General features: G+C 45.6%; 1 protein-coding gene across 2 annotated transcripts in view; it reads right to left on the bottom strand.

Moving 5' to 3' along the window:
- Positions 1–23,492, bottom strand: part of Tiam1 (TIAM Rac1 associated GEF 1) — a 342,013-nt gene that overhangs the window by 75,767 nt on the left and 242,754 nt on the right. For both annotated transcript variants that reach the window (XM_027415559.2, XM_035444349.1), the window contains 4 exons: positions 17,119–17,291; positions 8,074–8,298; positions 5,866–6,051; positions 301–447 (listed from right to left, as the gene is read on the bottom strand). In XM_027415559.2, coding sequence (XP_027271360.1) covers positions 301–447; positions 5,866–6,051; positions 8,074–8,298; positions 17,119–17,291 — 731 coding nt within the window. The remainder of the gene's footprint in view (positions 1–300; positions 448–5,865; positions 6,052–8,073; positions 8,299–17,118; positions 17,292–23,492) is intronic.

The raw sequence follows: 23,492 nt of genomic DNA, 5'->3' as shown, positions 1-23,492 counted from the left end.
GCTTCCTGTGGCAGCAGCTCTCTTCGGAGGACTTGTACGAATTCTGCACTTTTCTTGAGTGGGTCTGTGATTAACTCAAGTTTGGGTAGAATGCAGGTGGGAGATGAATGGTGGTGACAGATTAATAGCAGAGCTCCATGTTTGGGGTATAAATTACTTATTAAAAATTACTAGCACACTAACTTCATGTCAAGTTGATTTAAAGTGTCAATAAGGAAAAACATGCACACCCCCACATGTGCAAATCAATGGACCCAGAAGAAATATCTATAGGCTCTTTCTGTGGACTCTGGGACCTACCTGGTTGATGGTGGGGCGTCCCTGCTTCTTTTTGGAGGTAGTGTCCAGGCCCCAGAGAGAAGAAAACCTGCTCCTTCGCTTGCTTGCAGACCTGGACATGGCCTGAGTACGTCTTCTCACTCCAATCTCACCAGTGCGGGCTGCCACCTGGGATTGTTTAAGACAGAAGCCACAGGAGAGGTCTATGAAGAGTGACATAGGTACCCTGAGTTGCCACACAGTCCTACCCTTCGGTGAACGCTAACATACTACTGACCCCAGTTCTCACGGTGTTAACCTATGACTCACACAGATGGAGATTCTGGAAACCTTCACTGATGGAAAATGGAAAGTTGGCAAACCCATTCACTGTAGGAAATCAGTAACAATAAATAAAATGGCAACCAAAGATGTCACCTTGCTAAGAATTAGCTCTCCTCCAGTCTGCTTGACCTACTGAACCTAAAGCATTTGGAAGCACACTCCAGTCTGCTTGACCTATTGCACCTAAGCATGGAACCACACACATTTCTGGAGGTGCTCTGTAAACGCTACAGACCATTTTCTGCATTTTAATTAAAAATGATACCATTGGTAAAAACCAAATGTGTCTCCTATGATTCTACATTAAATGTATACTAACTGTTCTCCTCTATCTGTTGGGATCTCTTGAATCTCTTAGAATGTATCAAACCATCCTCCTTGCACGACAAGTAATCACTGCCCCAGTATCCAGCATCCCCACTAGGAAATCCCTAACGTTCTGGGCACTTGGCCAAGAAGTCAAAGTTGTATTCTCTTCCTTATAGTAGAGCATGGGCTTGTCATAATGGGACAGCTTCTAGGAAATGTTCTCAAAGGGGGAGGCTTTCTATTCTCTTTGGTGCAGCTCATCCCCAGTGATGAGGACCATACCATAGCCTGAAACACTAGACTTTTCCAGGATGGAAGACCAAGGATGGGAACCACCTTGCCAGACTGGAGCAGTGGGCTACATACCCAGATCAGATCCACAAAATCCACAAAGGTACACTCTGTGTGGGTGTTTGTGTGTGTCCTCTCTCTCTCTTTCTTTTTCTCTTTCTCTCTCTCTCTCTCTCTCTCTCTCTCTCTCTCTCTCTCTCTCTCTCTCTCTCTCCCTCCCTCCCTCCCTCTCTCTCATTTCATTGCCTTGGGGACTGAACCCAGGACCTGACACATGCTGGGCAAGCACTTTACCACTGAGCCACATGCATGCCTAACAAAGGTACTGATGAGTAGAGGGTAGGGTTTTCTCTCGTGTATTCAGGCATTCTCTCCTCCCTCCACACCTCTCATCTACCTATGCACCATCTATCTACCATCTATCTATCAACTATCAACTACCTATCATCTATCATCTATCTATATCTACCTATCTATCTATCTATCATCTACACACACATGTGTAGTAAACACAGATCTTCCATAACTTACATGTGTTATGGTCGTGTGAAAAGGAAATTACACTTGTAATTACACTTTTTTAAGCTATACTCTGTTGAGATGCCTCCAAGGTACCATCCAACCACAGACACATTTCGGAACAGGATACCCATATTTGAAGCTGCCACTATGACAGTGGCAGACGTGGGGCTTTCTGAGGACTCCAGAAAGGCCTTAGAACCGCAGGCTTGAACTTTACATTGTAAGCAATGTCCCAGGAAATTCTGCCAGGAGATCTCAATAGGCCACCCACAAGATCTCCTTTCAAAAGGGCATGGCAGGAGGCTGAGTGAGTCAGAATGGAAATGAAACCCCCTACCTGCTCTTTGCTGTTGGAGGTGAACCAACGTCTTAGAACCTACTTGTCATGGATTCCCACAGGGGCAACTCCCAATGTGACAGATGCCAACTGGCAGCAGCCTCAGTGGTGAAATGGTGTTGGGTAATATACGGGGCCTCCCGGCCCTCAGCATGTTGGCCACAAGGCATTTCCCTAAGTCTTCAGTATTGACAGTATCAACACAGAAGGAGCCCAGTGAGTAGCCAGGCAAGGACCCCCATATGCACTCAGAACCGAAGCCAAATAGCTTCTCTGCCAGGGCATTAGGGAGAAGGGCTTTGGACTCAGATGAAAACAGAAGGACGTGGGAGCTGAGGAGTCTTGCCTTGTCTCAGCTAAGTCCTTAAGAAACACAGATCAGACACTAAAAAGTGGGAGCCAAGACTCCCATGGGAAATTTTATGAGAAAGATTTTAACCTACACTCATTCTTGAAGCACAGCGGGGGGGGGGGCACAACTCACGAATAGAAGGCATCATAAAACATGTCAAATGTTCTGGTCCCTACTTTCTAAGCTGAAGGCGAGCAAAGCTTGTAAACTGACTAAATCAGAACATGCTGACACATGTATGCTCCCACGGCTGTGTAAACAGAGAAGAAATGGTGCTAAACTTTAAAATCCAAACCAGATCAGCTGTCTGCTCTCAGCCTATTTACAAACAGCAAGGTCTACTTGTAAGAACAATGTCTGTCAGTCTGTCTGTCTGTCTGTCTGTCTGCCTGTCTGTCTATCTGCCCCCATGCCACACAGAGGTAGCCAAAAGGAGTCAGCCAGCACCCTGTATCCATGGATTCAAACTACGTCAGTTCAAAATTACTCAGAAAAAAGTTCCATATGTATTCTGCACATACAGACATTTTTTTCCTCATTGTTATTCAACAAACAATATAGTGTAAGCATCTGAATACCATTACCATCACATGAAGCACTGTAAGTAATCTAGATTCAGTTTAAAGCGCATGGGACCAGGGGGTCCTGATGGTGCTCTTCTGAGGATGCTGAGGGATGGCTACCACAGCAGGCTTGTGTTAGCCTCCTCATTTCCTTCCCTGCATGCCTCGCTGTCCACACTCACCATGCTCCATGAAATGCCTTCCTTCCTTCCCGTCTATCTTACATGAAGATGAGCTCCAGGAGGACAGACTCTCTGTGCTCTCACAACCCTCATCACAAGGCTAGCAACTGACACATGCCAGGGGTGTGTGTGTGTGTGTGTGTGTGTGTGTGTGTGTGTGTGTGTTTGTCAGTCAAATGAATAAATAAAACATGGGAAATTAAATGGTGTAGCAGCAACCATTTAAAAAGTAATTCTTGGAGTATACAATCTCAGGGGAAGGAGAAAAGCACTGGGAAGAGAAACCAGTGTACACAAAGACTTCCAGAGCCTGGCTGGCTGACTGATGCTGCTTCAAAGACTCCAGCAGTTATTCTCAAGTACTCAGGCCTTGTGGGCCGTATGACAGCCCCACCCCCACCCCTGACAATAATAACCAAAGGGGTATAGAAAACAGGCTGGCAGAAGAGCTGCCGGACAAGAGCTCATGGGTTTCTCAATGATCGGTCCTCACAATGCATCCTCTGTGGCGGCCACCTGACTGCTTTATCAGTCAGCTCATCTGTGCAAACAAGAACAATGATAACCTTTCTTCAAAGAGTACAGCAGGGACCCTTCAGTTAATGAAGGCAAATCACTCAGCATGACTGGGACCAGCCAGTGAATGGGACTCCCATTGTAGCTCAAAGCCCTGCCCTGGCCCTGGTACCCTTGCACCTTCTCCTTCCATCCACCCCCACTTAAAAGGAGGGGGGATATCCTAGACAAAGGAGGAATTGAAGAAGGCTTCAACTCCCATTGAGAGGAGGGGACCCTTAGGGTCAAATGACAAGGAAAAATGGGGGGGGCCGAGGTATCCAATAAATCAGATTAGAATTCTGCTTGGGATATCCTGCTAGAGCTGATGCAGAAATAGACCCAGAAACCCAATCGAGTATGCTAACTTGTTCTGTCTCCTGCACAGACTGGCAAGGATGCACGAGCACCAAGATTGGTGTACTGAAGCAGCTAGCAAGAATGAAATGCCACTCTTCCAACTCACGGAGCAAAAATCCCTGAGAATTACCAAAGCAACCTCTTCTTCAACAGGGCAGATTTAACTCACCTGCCACCAAATGAAAAGAGTGCATACATCACAGACTTTAAGAGAGGGGGGGAACTTAAGAGCGCCCAGAGATCAATTACAGACATTCAGCTCAATGGCTTTTCCTTGTCTGTTTCAGACACATGCGCTTCAAGAGCTTCTAAGAAAATAATCAAAACATACAAGTTTGAGGTAGAAGGCAAACTGGGTTTCCTCAAGTTTTGTCATGTGACAGCAAAGGGGAAAGGGATGCAGATGCTAGAGACTGACAGGCGGTGTCTCCCTGAGATGAGCTTGCCCACTAATAGAAATAAATAACTAAACACTCTTGACGAGGATACTGACAGGAGTGAAGTGAATTCGTTTATCTCATTCCCCCCCCCCCCACACACACACAGAATAGAGATCTGGCTAAGTTAAAAACCAGGTCTCAAAGTAACAGACCTAGATCATGCCATAAATAAAAAGCTGGGTTCATAACTTAGCTCTCACTAGCCCAGCTATGAATTCCAGGGAAAAATAAAAATGTAACAGCCATAGTCAGGCAAGCAGGCCAGGAGCAGAGCTGAAATGAGCAGAACAAGACAGTTTTAACCAACTCTAGAAACTGGAGGAAGACCTCTTTCAAAATGCAAATCTCCCCTAATTATCTGAATGATGATGCTAATCTATTTACAAAGAACACAAATACCCCAGACTGAATTATAACACAGAGCACAGTGGCAGGCATAGGCAACACTCAGCTAAGACTTTTCATGGCAGCTCAGCTCAGGACCCTGACACTTGACATCTAATCCCACGGCAAATGTGTTTCAGGGGTGCTACAGTTCTGAGGGTATCGACCTGGATGAGCTAAAACATATTAGTTGGACACTGATTTTTCCCCCCTTTGGCAGCAATGGGCCCAAAGTACATAAAGCTGCTGGTAATTCAGCAAGTACTCAGAATTACAGATTGTGAACAGGCAGCCCACCACACACTCTGCTGCTTAGGAGTCGGACAAAAACTCCCTTCTTAGGGCACGTTCAGCTACATGCCGCTGAAGCCTGGCCTTCCTCTACACATCATATATTTACACCCCTCAAACTACGATAAACAGTGAGACCTCCAACCCACAAAGACTTGTGTTTAGTGTATGGTGTGAGGGGCAGAGGGACTAGATCTATATACGTGAGGGAAAGCCCTCCATTTATCGTTTACAGGAAGTTATTAACGTTATGGTTGCAAATGCCAAAACTGCCTAAAAATAACATCTATCCACAAACACTGCAGTGGACATATCTCAAAACAACACCTTTATGAAGCCGGGATCTGGGTCAACAGTAGAGTGTTTATCTGGCATGTGTGGTCCTGGGTTCAATTCCCAACACCATGGAGAGGGGGTAGACTGGGGTGGTAGAGAGGGGTTGGGGAGATGGTGCCTTTGCATTTTCCTTGCGCCGTAGTTTTAACCCTATAAAGAGGTTTAATTACATTCCCACACAGGTTCAAATAAAATTTTGCATGAACTGCAAAGTGAAGACAGTCTGGAAATCTGTACAGGGCAGCAAACTAAGAAAACAGTTGAGAGACCCCTGTCAAGGCCTGTTCAGGATTAAGCACCAAGATGAATATTTTTCCAAAAATCATTTGCTTCTACTCACCAGGGCATGAAAAGACGAGACAGAAAAGATCCCAAGGCGTCCCATTGCCACTTTCGTGGGCCGGCTTGCAAAAGCAAGTAGCCTTTTGGGGTTTGGCAGCTCCCCACCCTGGAGGCTGGCTAAATAGCAGCGAAAACGAAACAGGTCCATCTGGAACTGTTCGAGATTCTGCTCCCAAACAAAGATCTAAGTAGTGAAAACACAGGGAGAGGAAGGTCAGAAAAGGTGAAAACAAATGTTAGCCACCCTTTTCTGCAAGACTCTTGCAGATCTGTTTATTGTAAAGGTACTAATTACAATTCTTGAGGGTAAACAATGGGGCCCTAGGTCTCCTAGGGCACATGATTTTTTGTTTGCAAACATCAGTAATCATAAATCAGCGTCATAAACATAGAGTACATTGTTAGTTATTAGTGCTCTCCTAGCATAGATTTCACAGGGATTTTTGTGGGGGTGGGGGAAACATGTTTGATATGTCAATTCTGACCACAAACCTAAGACGTAAGGACTAACAATGTAGGGATCTTCGTGGTGACTAAGGAGCTGTCACATGGATGAGGAGAGGACTTTTACTAAGAGAAGTGGTAAAATGTCAATGGTGGAATCCAGGGGTTCCGGTACAGGGTTCCACCCAAGGCCAGTGTCCACACATGTCCTTGTCACTCAAAGTGACAAAATATCCTCTAGTTACTGATGTAACATTTGAGTAAGATCACAGAAGAGCGAGTACATTCAAGAAGGCGGCACTGGCATGAAGGGAAAGCTCATAGGACTAGAGACAGTCCAGCAATTAAGAGCATTTGCCATTCTTACAGAGGACCTGGGTTCTGTTCCCAGCACCCACACGGCACCTCGTGACTGCCTAGAACCTCATTTCTAGTGGTTCTGGTGCCCTCTCCTGGCTTCTGCGGGCACCAAGAATGCACGGGATAGGCAGACATACATCAGGTGACACCTCTACACAAAATCAAACCTTAAAAAAGACAAAGTGAAAGCTGAGAAAGGGTCCTTGGTGACGCCTCCCTTTTAATCTTGGTTAAAATCAGGGTGGAGACACATGTTCATGGTGGCACTGTCCAAAACAACCGAGAAGCTGCAGGTGGCTCAGATCCCCTCAGAGAAGAAATGGATAACAGTGCCGCATGCGTGGACTGGAATTAGCAGTGGTCCCCAGAGAGGCAGCGGTACTGCTGTGTAAGCTCCAATGCCAATCAAACCCCAGAGAGCTGTGCCAAGGGAAGAAGGCGGGCACAGGGGTCACACTCTAAGCAATTACCTTCAGATGGGGCATCTCCACGGGCGGGACAAACCCTTCAAGACAGGCTCCAGGGACAGAGGGGGGCAAACACTTAGCGGGAGTTGGGTTCCCTTTAGAAGTAGATGAAGAAAGTGGCCACCTCACATTGCAAATCTATTGACTGCTGCTAAACCGCTGTTCCCATTACATGTTTGTTTGTTTGTTTTTAATGTGAATTTGCCTGAATTTAAAAACTACAGTGACCAATAAGATAAAGAACAGAGCAAAGGGGCCCCGTGTGTACCCTGCAGCTATAGTGACCATGTACAAACTTTTTCTTTGTCAATATTTATAAAACATTACAACACAATTATTTATATAATGCTTATATCTATTAATATCTATTAAGCAGATGATCTAGGGATGAATTAAAATGCATGAGAGGATGTGTGTAGCTTACAGACACTACGCTGCTTTATGTCAGGGACTGGGCATACCCAGATTTGGGTTTCTGCAGGGGTCTTGAAACCATTTCCCAATGGGTAGTGAGGGGCAGCTGTATGGACTTTTAAAAGCACCCCATCACTTTTTTTAAAATTTAGGATTCTAAGTTTACTGAGGAATCAGGAATGAATCTTCCTCATGGCTTACCTTCAAGATAAGGTGAGAAAGGGAATGGCAGATTTTCAAATACAGTTTCCCCTAGACTCACAAGGATTGGTGGAAGCCAGAGAGCTCCTGTCTCTGATTTCTGCCTTCCATTCAATGTCATATTGTTCCCTTTAGCTCATAACAATCAACTCTGAACAAAGGGTGAGGAAATGACAGTCACAATAAAGAGCTTAGCAGTCTGGATGACAGGCTGCTGCCACAGTAAGGGAAGATCTTTCAAGATTCCGAGACAGGAAAAACAAAACAAAACAATAAAGACCTAACAAATTTGCCAGCTCCAGACACAAAGGCACAGTCACCTGGTCTAAAATGGTCTTTTTCTTCTTCGAGTCAGTAACGGAAGACAGCTGCATCTCACCCATCTTCTTCATCTTTTCATCCATGTCGATCTTCTGCTCCAGCTTCTTGATTTCCGACTTGAGAAGCCGGAGCGTGTCTTCCTTGTGGTGGTGTCTTGCGACGGCAGCTGCGCAGGCAGAGTGGATGGCGGTGATCCAGTTTTCTAGTTCTGTCTGACTGGTGGTCTACATGAGGAGGGCGGGGGAAAGAGTCGTTTCTTAGAAGATGACAGAAACTAAGCGTGTGTTCAGGGAAGCAGTGTCTCTGGGTCAAGATGTCAGGTACGTGTACACACACACACACACACACACACACACACACACACACACACACACACACTACCTCAACTTACCCACTCTAGAAATCCATAAAAGAGGGCCAGACCCACCACTAACTCCTCAAGTGATACCCTCAAAGTCTCATGTTACCCAACGTGCCTAAGAAATTCTCTTGTTTAAATGATACTGCTAAAGAAACTTAGTCCAGTTTTAAGCAGCTGTATCAAAACGAGGGCTGGGGAAGAGTTCAAGACAACCAGAATCAATACTGCCTGCCTTGGGGAAGTCCAGGAATAACATCCATGAGTAGCAACAACCCAGCAGTTATCCACAAACTACCAACAGCGTGTTTAGGAAGAGCACTAAGATGATGCTATGTGACACACACCAAAGGACAGGTGACCTCCAAACGGGAGTCATATAAGACAAAGATGCTCTGAAAGGCAAAAGTGGCAAAGTTTGGGGGTGAAAACTCATGCAAAATTATCATTATATGCAAAATCATTAAACATTCACAAGACCTGTACAAGCTCAAGCCAGACCAAATCCCAGCTCGGAGGAAGGGGGTGGTCACAAGTCCCATGGCTACCTGAAGAGCTATTGGCATTTGATTGCTGCTGGGAGAGGCTGAGTCAATTTAGTTTACTTTGTGTGACCCCTGGTTTATCAGTTAGGCTCCACGGCAGGCAGGTTCCATACCAAGGAGCGGTCTCCAATGCAAACTGGGTAAAAAGATGGAGAGAAGCAGGAGGCGGTGGCTCATGCCTTTAATCCCAGCACTCAGGAGGCAGAGACAGGCAAATCTCTGAGTTTGAGGCTAGCTGGCCTGCAGAGCAAGTTCTACAGAGGACAGCCAGGTTTACGCAGAGAAACCATGTCTCAAAAAACTAAATAAACAGATAAATAAATTAAAAAAATAAATAAATAAATGAGAGGCAGCAAGATAGAGAGAGGGGGAGAGGAGAAAGAGAGAGGAAGGGTGGGAGAGAGAGATGGATGGATGAGGAGGGAGGTGGGAAGATCTGGGAGGAATTTGGGGAGGGAAAAATATAATCAAAATAGGTTACATAAAATTCTCAAAGAATTAATAAAAACATTGTTTTTTAAACTAAGAGATCAAGCAGGAAACATTTGTAAATGCAGAGATGCTAGACTTTTCTAGGTTCTCCCACAATCCCAAAGAATTCAGTATAGGCAAAGGTGTCAGCTCAACCGAAGAAATGACTGGTTCAGTCATTTCTCAGTAACAGTAAGGTGGCTGCTGTCATCACTCTTTCCTCTATGACACTAATCTCTATCTATACCTCACTGGTGGGCTGTCTTACAAACAAAATCCTTTCAACAGGACCCCACACAAAACTCTTTTAACAAGACTCTCCACAACCCCCAGCATATTATTCCTTGGTGGTTACGAATGGAAAGGTTAGTCTAAGGACCATTGAAGCTATTGGGAAGGGAATCAATCTGAACCTAAGCTTTGTATTCATCCAAAGATGTGGCATCCAATATTAAAAATGCTGCCATGCAAGAAAACCAGCTTACCAACCTTGAAGACCTAGCAGTTGTGTTTATAAAGGGAAACACACTGTCAGTGGGTAAAGACTGCAATCGTCCAGACATGCTCACAATGGAAAGTAGCAGCGAATGGCAAGCAAACAGGACTGATTTGTGTGGACTGGGTAGGAGGAGGAGATGAGGTAAGAACACTGAAGCCCCAGGTAAACTCGGTGTGTAAAAATTGGAAAGGAGTTGTGTGTGTATAAGTGAGTGTATACCAATGTTCATATCCACTCCAAAGTATTCCCTTTCAAGGTACTTACTGTATACCGTTTCCTTTAAAGAAAAAAATGAGTTCAAGCTCCTCCCACAAACAATGAGGCCACCAAGCCCACTGCCAGGATGACATAGTGTCTGACCCTGGACCTCTCAGAGGTGGTGATAGAGCTGCTTCAATGGCAGTATGTAGCTACCTGCTATATTGATGGTGTGCACCCTCTAGATCTCCTGTCTAATTCAAGATCTAGGCTCTATCATATACCTAATTGCATCTGTTCTCCACTGGACCTGCGCTCTGGGCCGATGAAAGACTCTGTCTCCAAAAAAGTGGAAGGCTGTCCCTAGGCTTACAACACACACGCAAGCACTGGCACATACATAAACAAACAAACAAATAAATAAATGGATAAATAAATAAATTGCAGTCAAACCAAGAGGAAACGATGTCAGTCTTCCACAGAAACACGTGATGACAGGTTTATGAAACATTTAGCCACCAGCCCCTTTAACCACTAAGCACGCACGTCTCAGCCATCTAACGCTAAAACCCTGTCAGTGGCGGAAGGAATTTCCATTAGTGAGATTTTTTTTTCTCCCGCTGTCCTGTCTAAATAAAACAGCAGTCTCCGTCATTCCCTGCCATTAAACCAAATCCATTTCTGAGTAGGACAATCACTAAATAAGCTTTGGAGCAAAGTTGGTCCTTTGGCAGGAGCAAGCGGGTGCCCTATGCCCATGAGGCCGGGAAACCTGTGTGCTAACTGCTCTCAGCAGCTACTTCTGTGGAGGAATGTCTTGAACATTCCATCAGTTCTCAGGCTCCAGAGTTCTGACGTGACCTCAGCACACTGCTAACTTAATGCAGCAGGGTGCTGGAAGGGCCTCTCTGCGGACTCAATTCTGACACTCAGAAAGGCTGCTCAACCCATTACCCTTGTATCACCTCCTTACAGCAGGCAAATGTAGTCAGGGACAGAGACTAAGAGCATGTTCATGGCCAGAGCCCAGTGGTCACAAAGGCAGAAGAGAGAGACTACCCACACCCACTCACACACCCTGGTCCACCGTCACCAGTCATCTCCCTCCATCACACAAATGGAAGTGGACAGGTAGAAAGGCAGGTTTGTGATTCTTCCTAGGCCTTCTGGGGATGCCACAAACAATATATGAAGTTCCATGAGGGGGCAAAAAAAGAGAAGTTCTTGCCAAAAGATAATCAGCCAAAAAACAAACAAACAAACAAAAAAAAACCATATTTGCATAAGAGCCCCTCTGTGTGCAGAGATGTGATGAAGCTTGGGCCTTCATCATGTATTATAATAGACCTAGCTTCACTTGCCCAGCGCATGGAGGACCCTCGATGATTTCGGATAACCAATGGTTTACGTGAGTGGCAGGAAAGGGAGGCTCGTTTTAAACTGGAGAAGTCCTGGAGAACAAACGCAAGGTCTGAGGAACTAAAATTTGGGATAGGTTGCTTTGAGAGAAGAACAAGAATAATTCTACAAAGTGTTAAGCTTCTATTTTTAATTATAAGAGAAGGAAAAAGGAAGGAATGAAAGTGCCCATCTCTTACGAGGCTAGACGATGAGGAGTCCTTTTCCTCTTGGCTGTCCATCATATCTAAGAGTTTTATTAATACAAGCCCTACTAAGGGTATATGTTTAATACCAGTAATGGGAACGTAACTCTCCTCCCCCACTGGAGGTCAGACAACTGTGCACACACATACCCACTCTCTTCCTGTCCCCCGTTGGAGGTCATTTTTATAGAAGGAGGGAGTTGAGTCCAGGAAGCTAGCACCAGAGAAGCAAGAGCGGCTGGCTGAAAACAAGGAAGTGCATGGATGCCAGCCCCCTGAACGAGAATCACAGGACACACCGCTGGCAACGTTGAGAAGACCCCTGAGAAAACGCCTACGAAAACTGTCCACTGAGGTCCCTCCCCAGAAGACGGACAGGCAGGTTGAGTGTCTCATGCTTGAGTATGAACAGAGAGTGATCACCAGGTATGGGATGCCAGCCTCTAGCGGGAAAGCCAGAGAGCGGAGAAACAAGAACAGGTACTCTGAAGTTTCCCTTAAACCCAGAGCATCCTCAGAAAAGCCAGAGGACCAGAAGCTGGAAACCAGTAACAGTGCCCGTTACAGAGATGGGGGCCAAGGAGGTGAAAACACAGGAGACAGGGAAGGAGGCGTGCTGCCCATGTCAGAAGTCCAAGCCACTGAAACTAGCTTGTGGTAGACTTAAATAACCTCCCCCTTCTCCTTCGTAAGTAGCCTGCGTTGGGTCTTTTTCTGGCCTCCTGAGTATCTGTGTCTAGTGGAGGCACTGGGGTCAGAGGCAGAGGCCTCCTGAACTCATTAACGCTCTCCTTGCTGTATAAATTAGTCCCTGCTCTCCTGGAACTAGATTCGATAACACAAGAGCAGGTTGTCAGATAACTGGGGTACACACCCCTGTGCTCACCCCCTTTCTGTGCACAGCCACGCTTCCTTTCCCTTCCTAGCAGGAGCTGAAGTTGACTATGTCACCACCACAAACTCTCTGTGGTGCAGCCTAAGAGCAGAGATACGGTCCACCAGGTTGGGAAAAGAGGATTTCATTGCAGAACATGTCAATGCACGAATTACCAAAAAAAAAAAAAGACTGAGACGTAGCTTGTCCTACCTATAGCATCAAGGAGGGGCATAAGGATCCATCGTAGGATCAACAAACTCGCTTCAAGGGCAAAACCACAAAGGCAATGTTTAAAAGGAACTAAGGTTCTGTGTTAGGGTTTGGGGGAAAGTCTACCAAAACAATGGGGAAGTCTTTATGGCATAAGAGTTGGTGCTGGGGGTGGGGATGTTAGGGCATCACAAACTCAGAATGAGTTGAGCGTGTGATTTAAAGGCACAACGTTGTAGGAGGGGAAACGGGTGCATCAAAAACCTCAATTCAGGGTGCACAGGGCTGACCACACGAGAACCACACCAGTTCAAATCTACAGATAGCAGGGCATTTGGAATGGCTCGAGCCTTGGACAGATAGTCCGAAGAGGAGATGTGACTACCAGTCGAAGACCCGGGTCAGACTCTGAGTAATACCCAAACAGGAAAATAGCAAGAGCTAACAGTGTAACAAGGAGTTCACCACCTAACATAGCCAATGGGTGAAAAGCTGGGAGCTCCCTAATCATGGAAGTGAGTGGTGGTCAGCAGGGAGGCTGACCAGCAGCGGGCAGGCCCTTTCAGACTTGATGCCCCAGGCAGAGACGCTGCCATCCATCAGTGAGTGCAAATCCCAGGATGCTAAATCCCCTCTACATTCTTTTCTATAGAGTCTACTCTATGCATTTCTTCCAACCTGCTACTCTAGTCCTGGGCATCTGTCTGTGACCTTCGTGACCTTCCTAAAGTCTGACACCTGGAAGTAGGATTCCCCAGAGACTGGTGAAACTCAAAGCCTCTCCCTAATCAAAGTGAAGCCATGTTCTATTTCTAGAATACAATGGTTAGGAAAGGCACAGAAAGCTCCCCTCTTTCTGGTTCTAACTAGAATCCAAATGTTGACGATGGAGGCTGAGAATTCACTGTCTGTCGGACCAGGATAGTCAACCGTTTAATCTGAGGCCCAAGGGAATGGTGCAGATGCAGTTTTTCCAAGTCCCCCTTCTAATGCACACAAATCAACACAAAGTGGCCGAATGAAATGATCTCCAAAAGGAGAGAAAGCAGAGCAAGAAAAGGCAGCCTTCTGCTAACATCAGTCTTCTTTCACCCCTTTACATACCACATGACTTTCTGCTCAACCAAGCGTCTATCTCGCTTGTCCTGCCTGGTAGCTCTGCTCTCTAGGCATTTGGGACAGGAATTTGAAACACACGTTGGGATGTTTCCTTCGAGTGGCTGAGTTGTGTGGAGCTGTGGCATCTTGTAGGGATGGATGAGTGACAGCCAGGGAGGGCTCTGAACTTTGTTAGTAGCTGGGGCTGTCTCTGACACCGGGTCGGAGGAAAGAGCTCTAATTAAAACAGTTTGAGGCAGGAGCTACAGCCACACTCCGCAGACAGTATAAAACTTCTTCTATATCAGCTGCTCCAACATTCTCCCTCACTCCCGCCCCCACTCTGCACACAAAACCCCTTTTCTATTTCTGTGGGTAACTTGAATCTCTTTTCCAGGGCGAATGTGCGGGTATCTGGGCAACAGGGAGGAATCAGCAGCATACAAGCTCTGAAAACAGTGTGCACTGATTGAGCCCTGGGGCTGAAATAACCTCCAAATTATTTCCATAATCACGGCTGATCTCCCTCGCTTTAACCTCACCCCTGCACACACAGGTTTCTTTCAAATTCGGCCCCTCTGGAGTTATGTGGATTACAATAAGTAGATGGCAGAAAATGCCTTCATGGATCCCAAACAACAGTAATTTCCTCTGAAAAGGTTCATTTTGTCCTTTATCCCACATAAGTAGCATAAAAATTCCCTATAACAAGAAGACAGAGGTTTCCATGAATACGGTCTTACTTCGCTACAAAAGGCATTTTATAGAATGACTTACTGAGTAGATTCCACTAGCAATTTTATGGCCGCCTAAGTCCTTTCAACAGGAATTCGTACCAGAGGTGTGTACGGAAAACAACAGCAGGCCCCCCTTCCTGTCAATCAGATTAGCAACGACGTGTGTGGGGAGGCAAGAAGGGCCCGACCCAGGCAACTGATGACAGAAGTTCCCAAGGAGCGGCTTCACTGCTAAGGCCAGAAAAGGATGGTCACTTTACTGTCACCACTGCTCTGGCCCACACCCTTCTTAGGATCAGCGCTCACACCAGTGAAGCAAGTGTCATACTTTCACACAACAGGAGGGTGTGGCGAAAGAGGGGCTTGGATTAGCTCAGCCCTGCTACTTAGTGACTGCAAATCTGGTGGCTGCTGGGTTAGCTCAGCCCTGCTACTTAGTGACTGTGAACCTGGCGGCCACTGGGTAAGCTCAGCCCCGCTACTCACTGACTGTGAACCTGGCAGCCACTCCTGCCTGTGTAAGCATCAGCTTTACAAGTGCAGTGAATACTCAATCAATAAATGAAAACATAATCTACCAGACTGTGAAGCCCTCTAAAACAGAGTTTAAATCAGCCGTGCTGGACACACATAAAATAAAGGACACCATTTCCAAAGAAGCAAGTATGAGAGTAATATTACAGTCCGACTGCTGTGCCATGCCACTTTTCTTGTAAGTGCGGGTGGTGGTGCAGGAGACAGAACTCGGGACTGCTTGCACACTATGCAAACAATCTACCAACTGAGACTCATCCCTAGATCCTTGACTACTGATTCAGAAAATACTTCCTTGTTTCCTACTTAACAATGCCTTTTAAAGGGGATCCTCTCATTTTGCTCTATTGTAATATAAACAGGGAGCACTCATCAAGAAACCAATTTTCTTTTTTAAAGAATCTCATATAGAGGTTAAGAGTGCTTGCTTCTTAGGGTGGTTTGAAGGAGAATGCCCCAGCAGGCTCATACCTTCAAGTTTAGACCCGGGTTAACAAACTGACTAGAAAGGATTAGGAGGTGTGTCACTGGGGGGTAGGCTTTGAGGCTTCAAAAGCACAAGCCAGGCCCAGCTCTCTCTGCTGCCTGTGTATCAGGATAAAGCTCTCTCACACATACACACACCTATACACACAAGAAACACAATGCACTTCAGGCAGCATAAATCCAATAACTGTTACTAAATCACATTATAAGCTACATAGAAACAAAAGAAGTAATTCATCACAGTTATAAGAATGACAGTGGGCTTCTCTTTGAAGCTATGGAAGCAGTGGGGTAGCATTCCCCATGCATGGAATAAGGCTGCCAAGCAAGAATATTATACCCAGAAAAACTATCCCTCACCAACAAAGGGACTGGTAAGGTGGCTTTGGAAGTAAAGGCTCTTGCCACCAAGCCTGAAGAACTGAGTTTGATCCCCAGCACCCACATGGTGGGAGGAGAGAAGGGACTTCTGAAGGTTGTCCTCTGACCTCCGCACCATTCTTCCCACACACAAAGAAGTAAATGCAAAACTGAGTTGTCGCTACTCATGTCCACAAGAGTCCCCTTCACCAACCTGCAAACCTTCCTCTTAAACGAAAGAATGAATGAATGAATGAATGAATGAATGATAAATCAAGCGGCTCTCAGATAAGTAAGTGTGTTGGCTTGAATGCTAAAAGGCAGATCCCGCCTACTTGACAAGCATGCTGATGTGTATGTGCGGTGTCAGGTAGCTGTGGAGTGCCTAAAACTCCTAAGTCTCCATATTTATCACTGGATGTCACATTTGCATCTTGTGCATTCAGCTTTCTCTAAGGCCTCCATCACACTGATGGAATAAATGAGGGGAGCCTTCCTCACTAAAAGCACAGGAAGTTCTTGTAAATCCAAAGGACTCGCTAAAAAAGGAGATGTTCACCTAGAAGCCGAGAAGCATTTGGGGGGAACAATTAATAGTCAGGCTTCAAGAATGCTTGATAAAAAAAAAAAGTTCTGGTAAGCTGAAAAAGAGAAACTATTTAAGGGACAACCAGTCTTTTCTGGGCTGTAATTACTTCACCTTACAATTAATATTAGCAGAGAACATATTATGATAAAAATTTTGACAGCTCAAATCACACCTAAATTAAGAAACTCATGATCTTAATTCTGAGTGTTGTACATTGCTACTGAAGCCACTCCGAGAAACCCAGTGGTTCACACTAAACACGACAAGTTTCTCAGACCCAAAACGCAATTGTCCTTGGGCCTCGCATACAAACTCTGCGTGGGGTCTCTCATTTCTGCAATTCACTGCAGGTATTTTATTCTGTCACTTATCGCTTTTGTCTCTATCATGAAAAATCTCACCATTATTTTAGAAGGGGAGGGCAGGGTACTTAGGCAAGACAGGAAGGCTCCCTGTGTGCTGAAAGTATCCCACAAACCTGAAAGAGGAAGGCATCACCCAGGGAGTTGCTGAGGCAGAAAACGAAGTCCTTCTTGGGATGCTCAGGCACAGCCTGCACGATGCTGTTCTCCACCCAGACAGCGTGCTTGGGGACACTGTTGTGGTCTATCCCAGATCTGCCGTCACTCTCGTAGAAAAAGAGTGTGCAACCTGAGGAAACAGAACGGGCCTGTGTCAGTATTTAGTGCTTGGCCAATGACAGACCCCTAAGGGAAACAGGCGCTAGTCATCAGGACAGGGCTGACCAGTAAAGTATGTGGGAACCCAAGAAGCAAAGAAAACAGGCTGTTGCTTGCAATCAGGTCTTTGACAGGTCTGTGGAAAAATAAAGAATTTGAGTTACAGCTTCCAAACTGGCAAAGAGATCCTTCGAGTTCTGCTCTCAGTGTCAGTATGTCTGGTTGTACGCGTCCTCATGGGTGGGTGTGCTGGCAGACACTGTTGTGGAATAGAGTACCTGTTTAACTATGTAAAGATGTGTTGCTGTTTCACCTCGCCTGCCTAAGGCACCTGATTGGTTAAATAAAAAGTTGAAGGTCCCAAGAGAGAAGGAGGGAGACACCAGCCAGCCAGGTAGCTGTCAGACAGACAGACACGGAGGAAGCAGGAAAGTAGGACATACAGAAGGAAGGAAAGAAAAAAAAAAAAAAAAAAAAACAAGGCAAAATGTAGATGAAGAGAAACAGGTTAAATTAAGTTATAAGAAATAGCTAGAAATGGACATAAGCTAAAACTGAGCATTCATAATTAATAAGTCCCCATGTCATCATATGGTGGTTTGAGAAAGCCTGCTACAATACACCTATAATCTCAGCACTTGGGAGGCAGGGGCAGGTGGATCTCTGTCAGTTTGAGGCTAGTCTAGTCCACAAAGAGAGTACTTCCAAGCCAGCCAGGGACCCTGTCTTTGCCCTCAAACAACACAGACTTTTGGGGCACGCAAGGCCAGTGGTGACTTCCCCCAGGGTAGCGCTACCAGGAGGTAAAGACAGGCACTTCTTTGGAGCTTCCTCCCAAGCATCCTCCTGTGGTGTGCAGCCAGGAATTCTGGAAACTGGACTGTGGATCTGGGCCCCTGGAGAAAACAGTAGTGCTGGATTTAGGGTTTTCCAGAAAAGGTGTATTTTTGGCCTCAGATGCAATCTATATTTTTTTTCCTAGAAAAAAAACTATTCCCTTGTGCTTTCTGAAACAGGGAGCGTGTGGGGCTCACGGGAAGGTTTTAGGGAAGCCTGAACCTTGGCCCATCTTTAACTGGACCATGAAACAATGAGACAGTAGCTACAGAAACACTTGGTAAGATTGTAAAGCAGCTCTTTCATTGCCGGAATTAGAAGCTCACTAAAATAACACGTCCTAGCTTGATGCATATTCACACCCAGTCCACAGCTGGACAACCACAGCACAACTCGTCGGCAACTTCAACACAAGCTATTCAGTCCATTTCAACCATCTCCTTACTCCAAGCAAAAACCAAACCTCACAGGGATTGCAAAGCCCTCGAAATGCACAATGCTCTTGGTTACAACAGAAATCTATACAGGAAAACTGACTACATGTGATGTAGAAAGAAGCCGGCCAATGGAAAGGAGATGTCCACTGGCACACTGGGAAAGGCACCCTGGTTAAAAGGCAACTCCCCCTCCCTGGACCTCTCCACACCCCCATGCAATAGCTGCTGATAGCACCATCTCAACTGAAGCCAATTTGGATACTCAACAAACACACCAAGCACACACGCATGCACACACAGAGACCATGCATGCACACACAACTTTCCAAAGAGGCCAGAAATATGGCTCAGAGGGCTAAATCTTTAAACACACACACACACACACACACACACACACACACACACACAATCCCCAGAACACATAGAAGAGAAACAATTCCATAACGTGGTCCTCTGACTGCCACACTAGCACTGTGCCCAAAAAAAATACACCATAGTCTTAAAAAAGATAACACCATATATAATTATAAAGACTTCTTTATACTTAACTCCCTAAGCATTTGCTACCATTAAATATTATTTGAAAATGCCAATTTTGATAGGACTCTATCGTTAACTGTAAATAAACCATTCACATATTATCTAAAACATACATACATAAATTGAAATATATGCTATCAACTCTCCTGTCTTAATTCTATTCTTTTCATAATCCCTGGGACTCTGAAGACTTCAAGGTTTCTAGGAAAATCCCAAGAGGGAGACCACTGGTATCTCTCATTTCATGTACTAAAGTGGCTCACACATTAGAATAAAAATGGAAAGGCAACATCTCTATGACTATTGCAAAACAAACCGTCTGTAGACTTTTTAACACCAAAGAGCAGCACATGTTCCCACCTGGTTAGGAACAGAAAACAAATCCTGATATGTGTATATCATAGAATGGACACAGTACCGACTTTCAAACATACTTTTATGGTCTCTCAACTATGATTTAGAATTATCCATAACAGTAGGTGGTTGAAATTGGACTTTTATTCATTTTCAACTTATTCCATTTTTAAGACTAACATGAAGAAACAAATCCAAGAACCGCACACTCTGATAAAAGTCTGTCTGTCCTAATCTTCACTTGAACTTGGCCTTTGAGTGATTCTGTGAGTGGCATCACTCCAGAGACTAATTCTACAAGTCTTTGAAAAGGGATCCTTACTTCTACCCCAGAGTCCCCAGGTTCTCTCCTAACCCAGCTGCGAAGGGCTACTAAGAAAATGCCAGCAGCTCAGAGGTTGTCAACAGAAGACAGGAACCTTTGTGAAAGGCTTGGTTTCTCCTGTCAAGCTGTGTCACCCAGATCTGGGTCACTGGGACAATGTGATGACTCCCTCATCTCATGGGTTCCTCGATGCCCACACTATGGCTTCCTATGTGTTCCTATGGCTTCCTACTTATTCTTTAAGAAAAAGGCACAAACAAAACAGCCACCTCTGCTGTGTCCCAACTAAAATGAGTCACTTCATTGTTTTTATTTTATGCCAAGAAATGCTATTCTCAAATGTGGTGTAAGAAGAGTCTAGGATGCTTTGTTAAGCCACAAATCTGGGGCTTTCTCATAAGTAAAATCATCCCTCCCACATCTCCACACGGAGTCGTAACCCCCATACTTCAGATAGGGTCATATTTGGAGATATGGCCTTTAAAAGAGGCAGTTAATGTGAGTGTCCCTTGATCTAACTCGTGTCCTATCAGATGGACATTGGACACAGCTATTATAGGAGGAGAACACGTACTGAGACCCAAAGAAGACAGCCTCAGCTATGTCAAGATGTCAGGTCAGGCACCAAAGGAAATCAACCCAGACAACACCTCTACTTCAGACTGGCAGCTGGGAGACACCTAGCATGTGGCCCATTGTTATGGCAGACAACGAATGCTAACAAAGGACTGTCTACAAGATTCAGGGTCCAGGGAGCAAGAAGCACAACACAGTAGGCAGGCATTACAGGCAACTGGGATGTAGGCAGTCCTCATGCCAGGCTTTGAAGTCCTCAGCAGCAATCAATAGCGTGTATGAAGGTGTGAGCTGTGCACCTTCCTCCAAGGGGGGATAATTAGCATCTTGCAGGGAAGCTTGCTAAGACTCAGGTGTGTTCTTGAGAGGAGATGAAACCTGCCATCCTGCAAGGAAGCTTCTCAAAAGTCATCAAGTAAACAATTCAAACTTCCTGAAAGTCCCTGAAACTGACCAGATGCGCTAGGCCCTTTCCTGCCCAAACTCACATAAATAGCAAACTGCTGACAAGCAGGGTTTCATGGAAGAGGCTGAATTGCCTGAAGAAGCAGAGACTGGCTGTGCTACCAGAAGGGGCCCAGGACAACTGAACAACCAGGGAGAGACGCTCCCCTGCCTGTTAAACTCCCTACAAGCTGTGTAGCCAGCACCAGAGTTCCGGCCTTCAGGAGCTGATATCCATGCTCCAGGGTGGGCTTTTGGTGATCCAGCTGTCTTTAAGCAACCCCTCCCCCAGAGTCTGGTAAAGAACCCCAATAAACTCATTGCTTCAAGTTGGGCTTCGGTGAAATCCTTACTTTGGTCTGTTGTCAACTCCTTATCAGGGTCAAGTCTCCCCAGGAACAGTCACCCAATGGAAGGGTACCAAAGGAACAAGAGATGTATACCTCTGGGGACGGGGGAAGGGAGAAAGGAGAAATTTCTTTCTTTTCCGACTCATTCCCTGATAACAGAACAGCTGGCATGACAGTGGCTTCCACGTGCAACCCCACAGCACTTCTGCAAATGAAGCTACGTCAGGTGTTGAGTGAGAAAGGCGAGTAACGGCTCTCCAAAGTGAGCCCATGGGATAAACACCTTGTTTTAGAAGCATGGCCCCACACTGCACCAACAAAAACATTCTAGCGAAACTGAGCAACATGACCCGGGCCTCCGGTGACTCTACAGGAAAGAGGTACCCCCACACACACCCATGCACGCTTCAGGGGGTAGTTCTGTCTAGCTTTGTCGTCGTCCTTGTCATTATGCGCGTTTGGTGCATAGCAGAATAGCCTAACCAGACACACAGTTTCCTATCTCAGCAGGCATCAAAACAAAACAAAGACAGACAAACAAACAAAGAAGCCGGCTAGCCCACCAGTAATGGCAGTCACCCATCTCCTGATTGTCTTTCGGGGTAATCTGCACACGCTCACTACTCAGGCAGACACCAGTCTCACTGAGCAGAGCACTGGGCAGACCCAGGACTCTCCTGTAGGATGTCGCTGCACTGGCCTCAGCTGGCAAGAGCCAATGTCAAATGATCTGGTTTCTGCACCATTACCTGATCAGCCCTGGCTTCTCTCTCCCGTGTGTTTCCTGTCTGACCCATCCACCCCCACCCCCATCTCAAAGCTAGCTTTGTAACAAAATTCTCAATGTGCTTAAGCAATGTTTTCCTTTCTGTAACATGGTTCTCACAATGAACTGCAAAGTCTCCAGGACCGAGGCCCATTCATCCAGGACCGAGGCCCATTCATGCAGGGATGGGCAGACACAGACATAGAGCCCCCTTCAGGGAAGGAAGCCAAATGGCAAAACAAATAACAACACATAAGCACTGAGCTTCTTTGAGAAGGGAGCAAAGTGATGCCCACACGTCTGCTGTGTGCACAGTCAAGAGCACCCCAATATACGCAGCTGTCTATAAGATAGTGACTTACTCAGAAACAAATGATGACGTAGACATCCCATCTGCATCAGGTTGAAGCATGTAAAATTTGTGACATTTCTGCCACTTAAAGAGTCCTCAAACCATCAGCCATTTCACTGGACTAAAGCTAAGGACTCCTCTCTCTACAACAGTTGCTGTATGAGACAGAAACTTGAATGACCCAAAAGGAAATTTTAGAGGGGAACTCATTTCAAAGCTGCCCAGTGGAACCAGCAGACTGTGAGAACATTGGATCTGACACTTTACCTCACTTGTGCTGGTGGCTTTTAAAATGCCAACTTGCAATCACCTGGGCAGAGTCTCAACTGAGTAGCTGTCTTTATCAGGTTGGTCTATATTTGGGCATGTCTGTGGGAGACTGTCTTGACTGCTAACTGATGGAGAAAGACCCAGCCCACTGTGGGCAGCACTCTTCCCTAGGCAAGAGGGTCATGAGGATGGAGAAAGCTAGCTGAGACCAAGCAAAAATAGGCAAGATGGGACGCATTCATTCCTCTGCTTTACACTGTGGACTAGTTGCTTGGGTTCCTGTCTTGATTTTCCCAAAATGATAGATTGTAACTTGGAACTGTAAGCCAAATAAAGTCTCCCTTCCACTGTGGTGCTCTTGGTTGGGGTATTTTATCACAGCAACAGAAATGAAACCAAGACAGCCATGGAGCACAGAAACCACTGCAATGATGTTTGCAGGGGTGGGGGCATGGCAAGAGTTACTGAATATGAGACCTAACACTCAGCTCCTCAGATGAATAATTTATAGAGACCTGCCTACAATGTTGCACACACAGTCAACAATACCATAGCACATATTTTAAAATGTGATACGTAGCCAGGTGTGGTAGCAGGTACCTATAATTCCAGTTACCCCTGAGGCTGGGGCAGGATGATTACCAGGTCAAGTATGACCTGGGCAACCTGGTTCCTTAAAACAAATATAAAAATACAAAGAGCTATGGGAATGTAACACAGAGCTAGGGTGCTAGTGTAACGAGCCCCTGGGTCTAATTCCTAGTGTTGAATACAGAGACAGAAAAAGAAAATCGAATCTCAAACCAGATCTTTCAGTTCTTCAGTGATGGCCTTTATCTTCACAGTACATCTAATGTTGTGTTTCTACCACAATAGACTAAGTTTTAGATATACAATTATGAAATATTGCATACCCCTGAG

This window comes from Cricetulus griseus, chromosome 4 (genome assembly GCF_003668045.3).
Source record: "Cricetulus griseus strain 17A/GY chromosome 4, alternate assembly CriGri-PICRH-1.0, whole genome shotgun sequence".
Taxonomy (NCBI): Eukaryota; Metazoa; Chordata; class Mammalia; order Rodentia; family Cricetidae; genus Cricetulus; species Cricetulus griseus.
The sequence above is the reverse complement of the archived record's forward strand: the minus strand, read 5'-3'. Positions and strand labels throughout refer to the sequence as shown.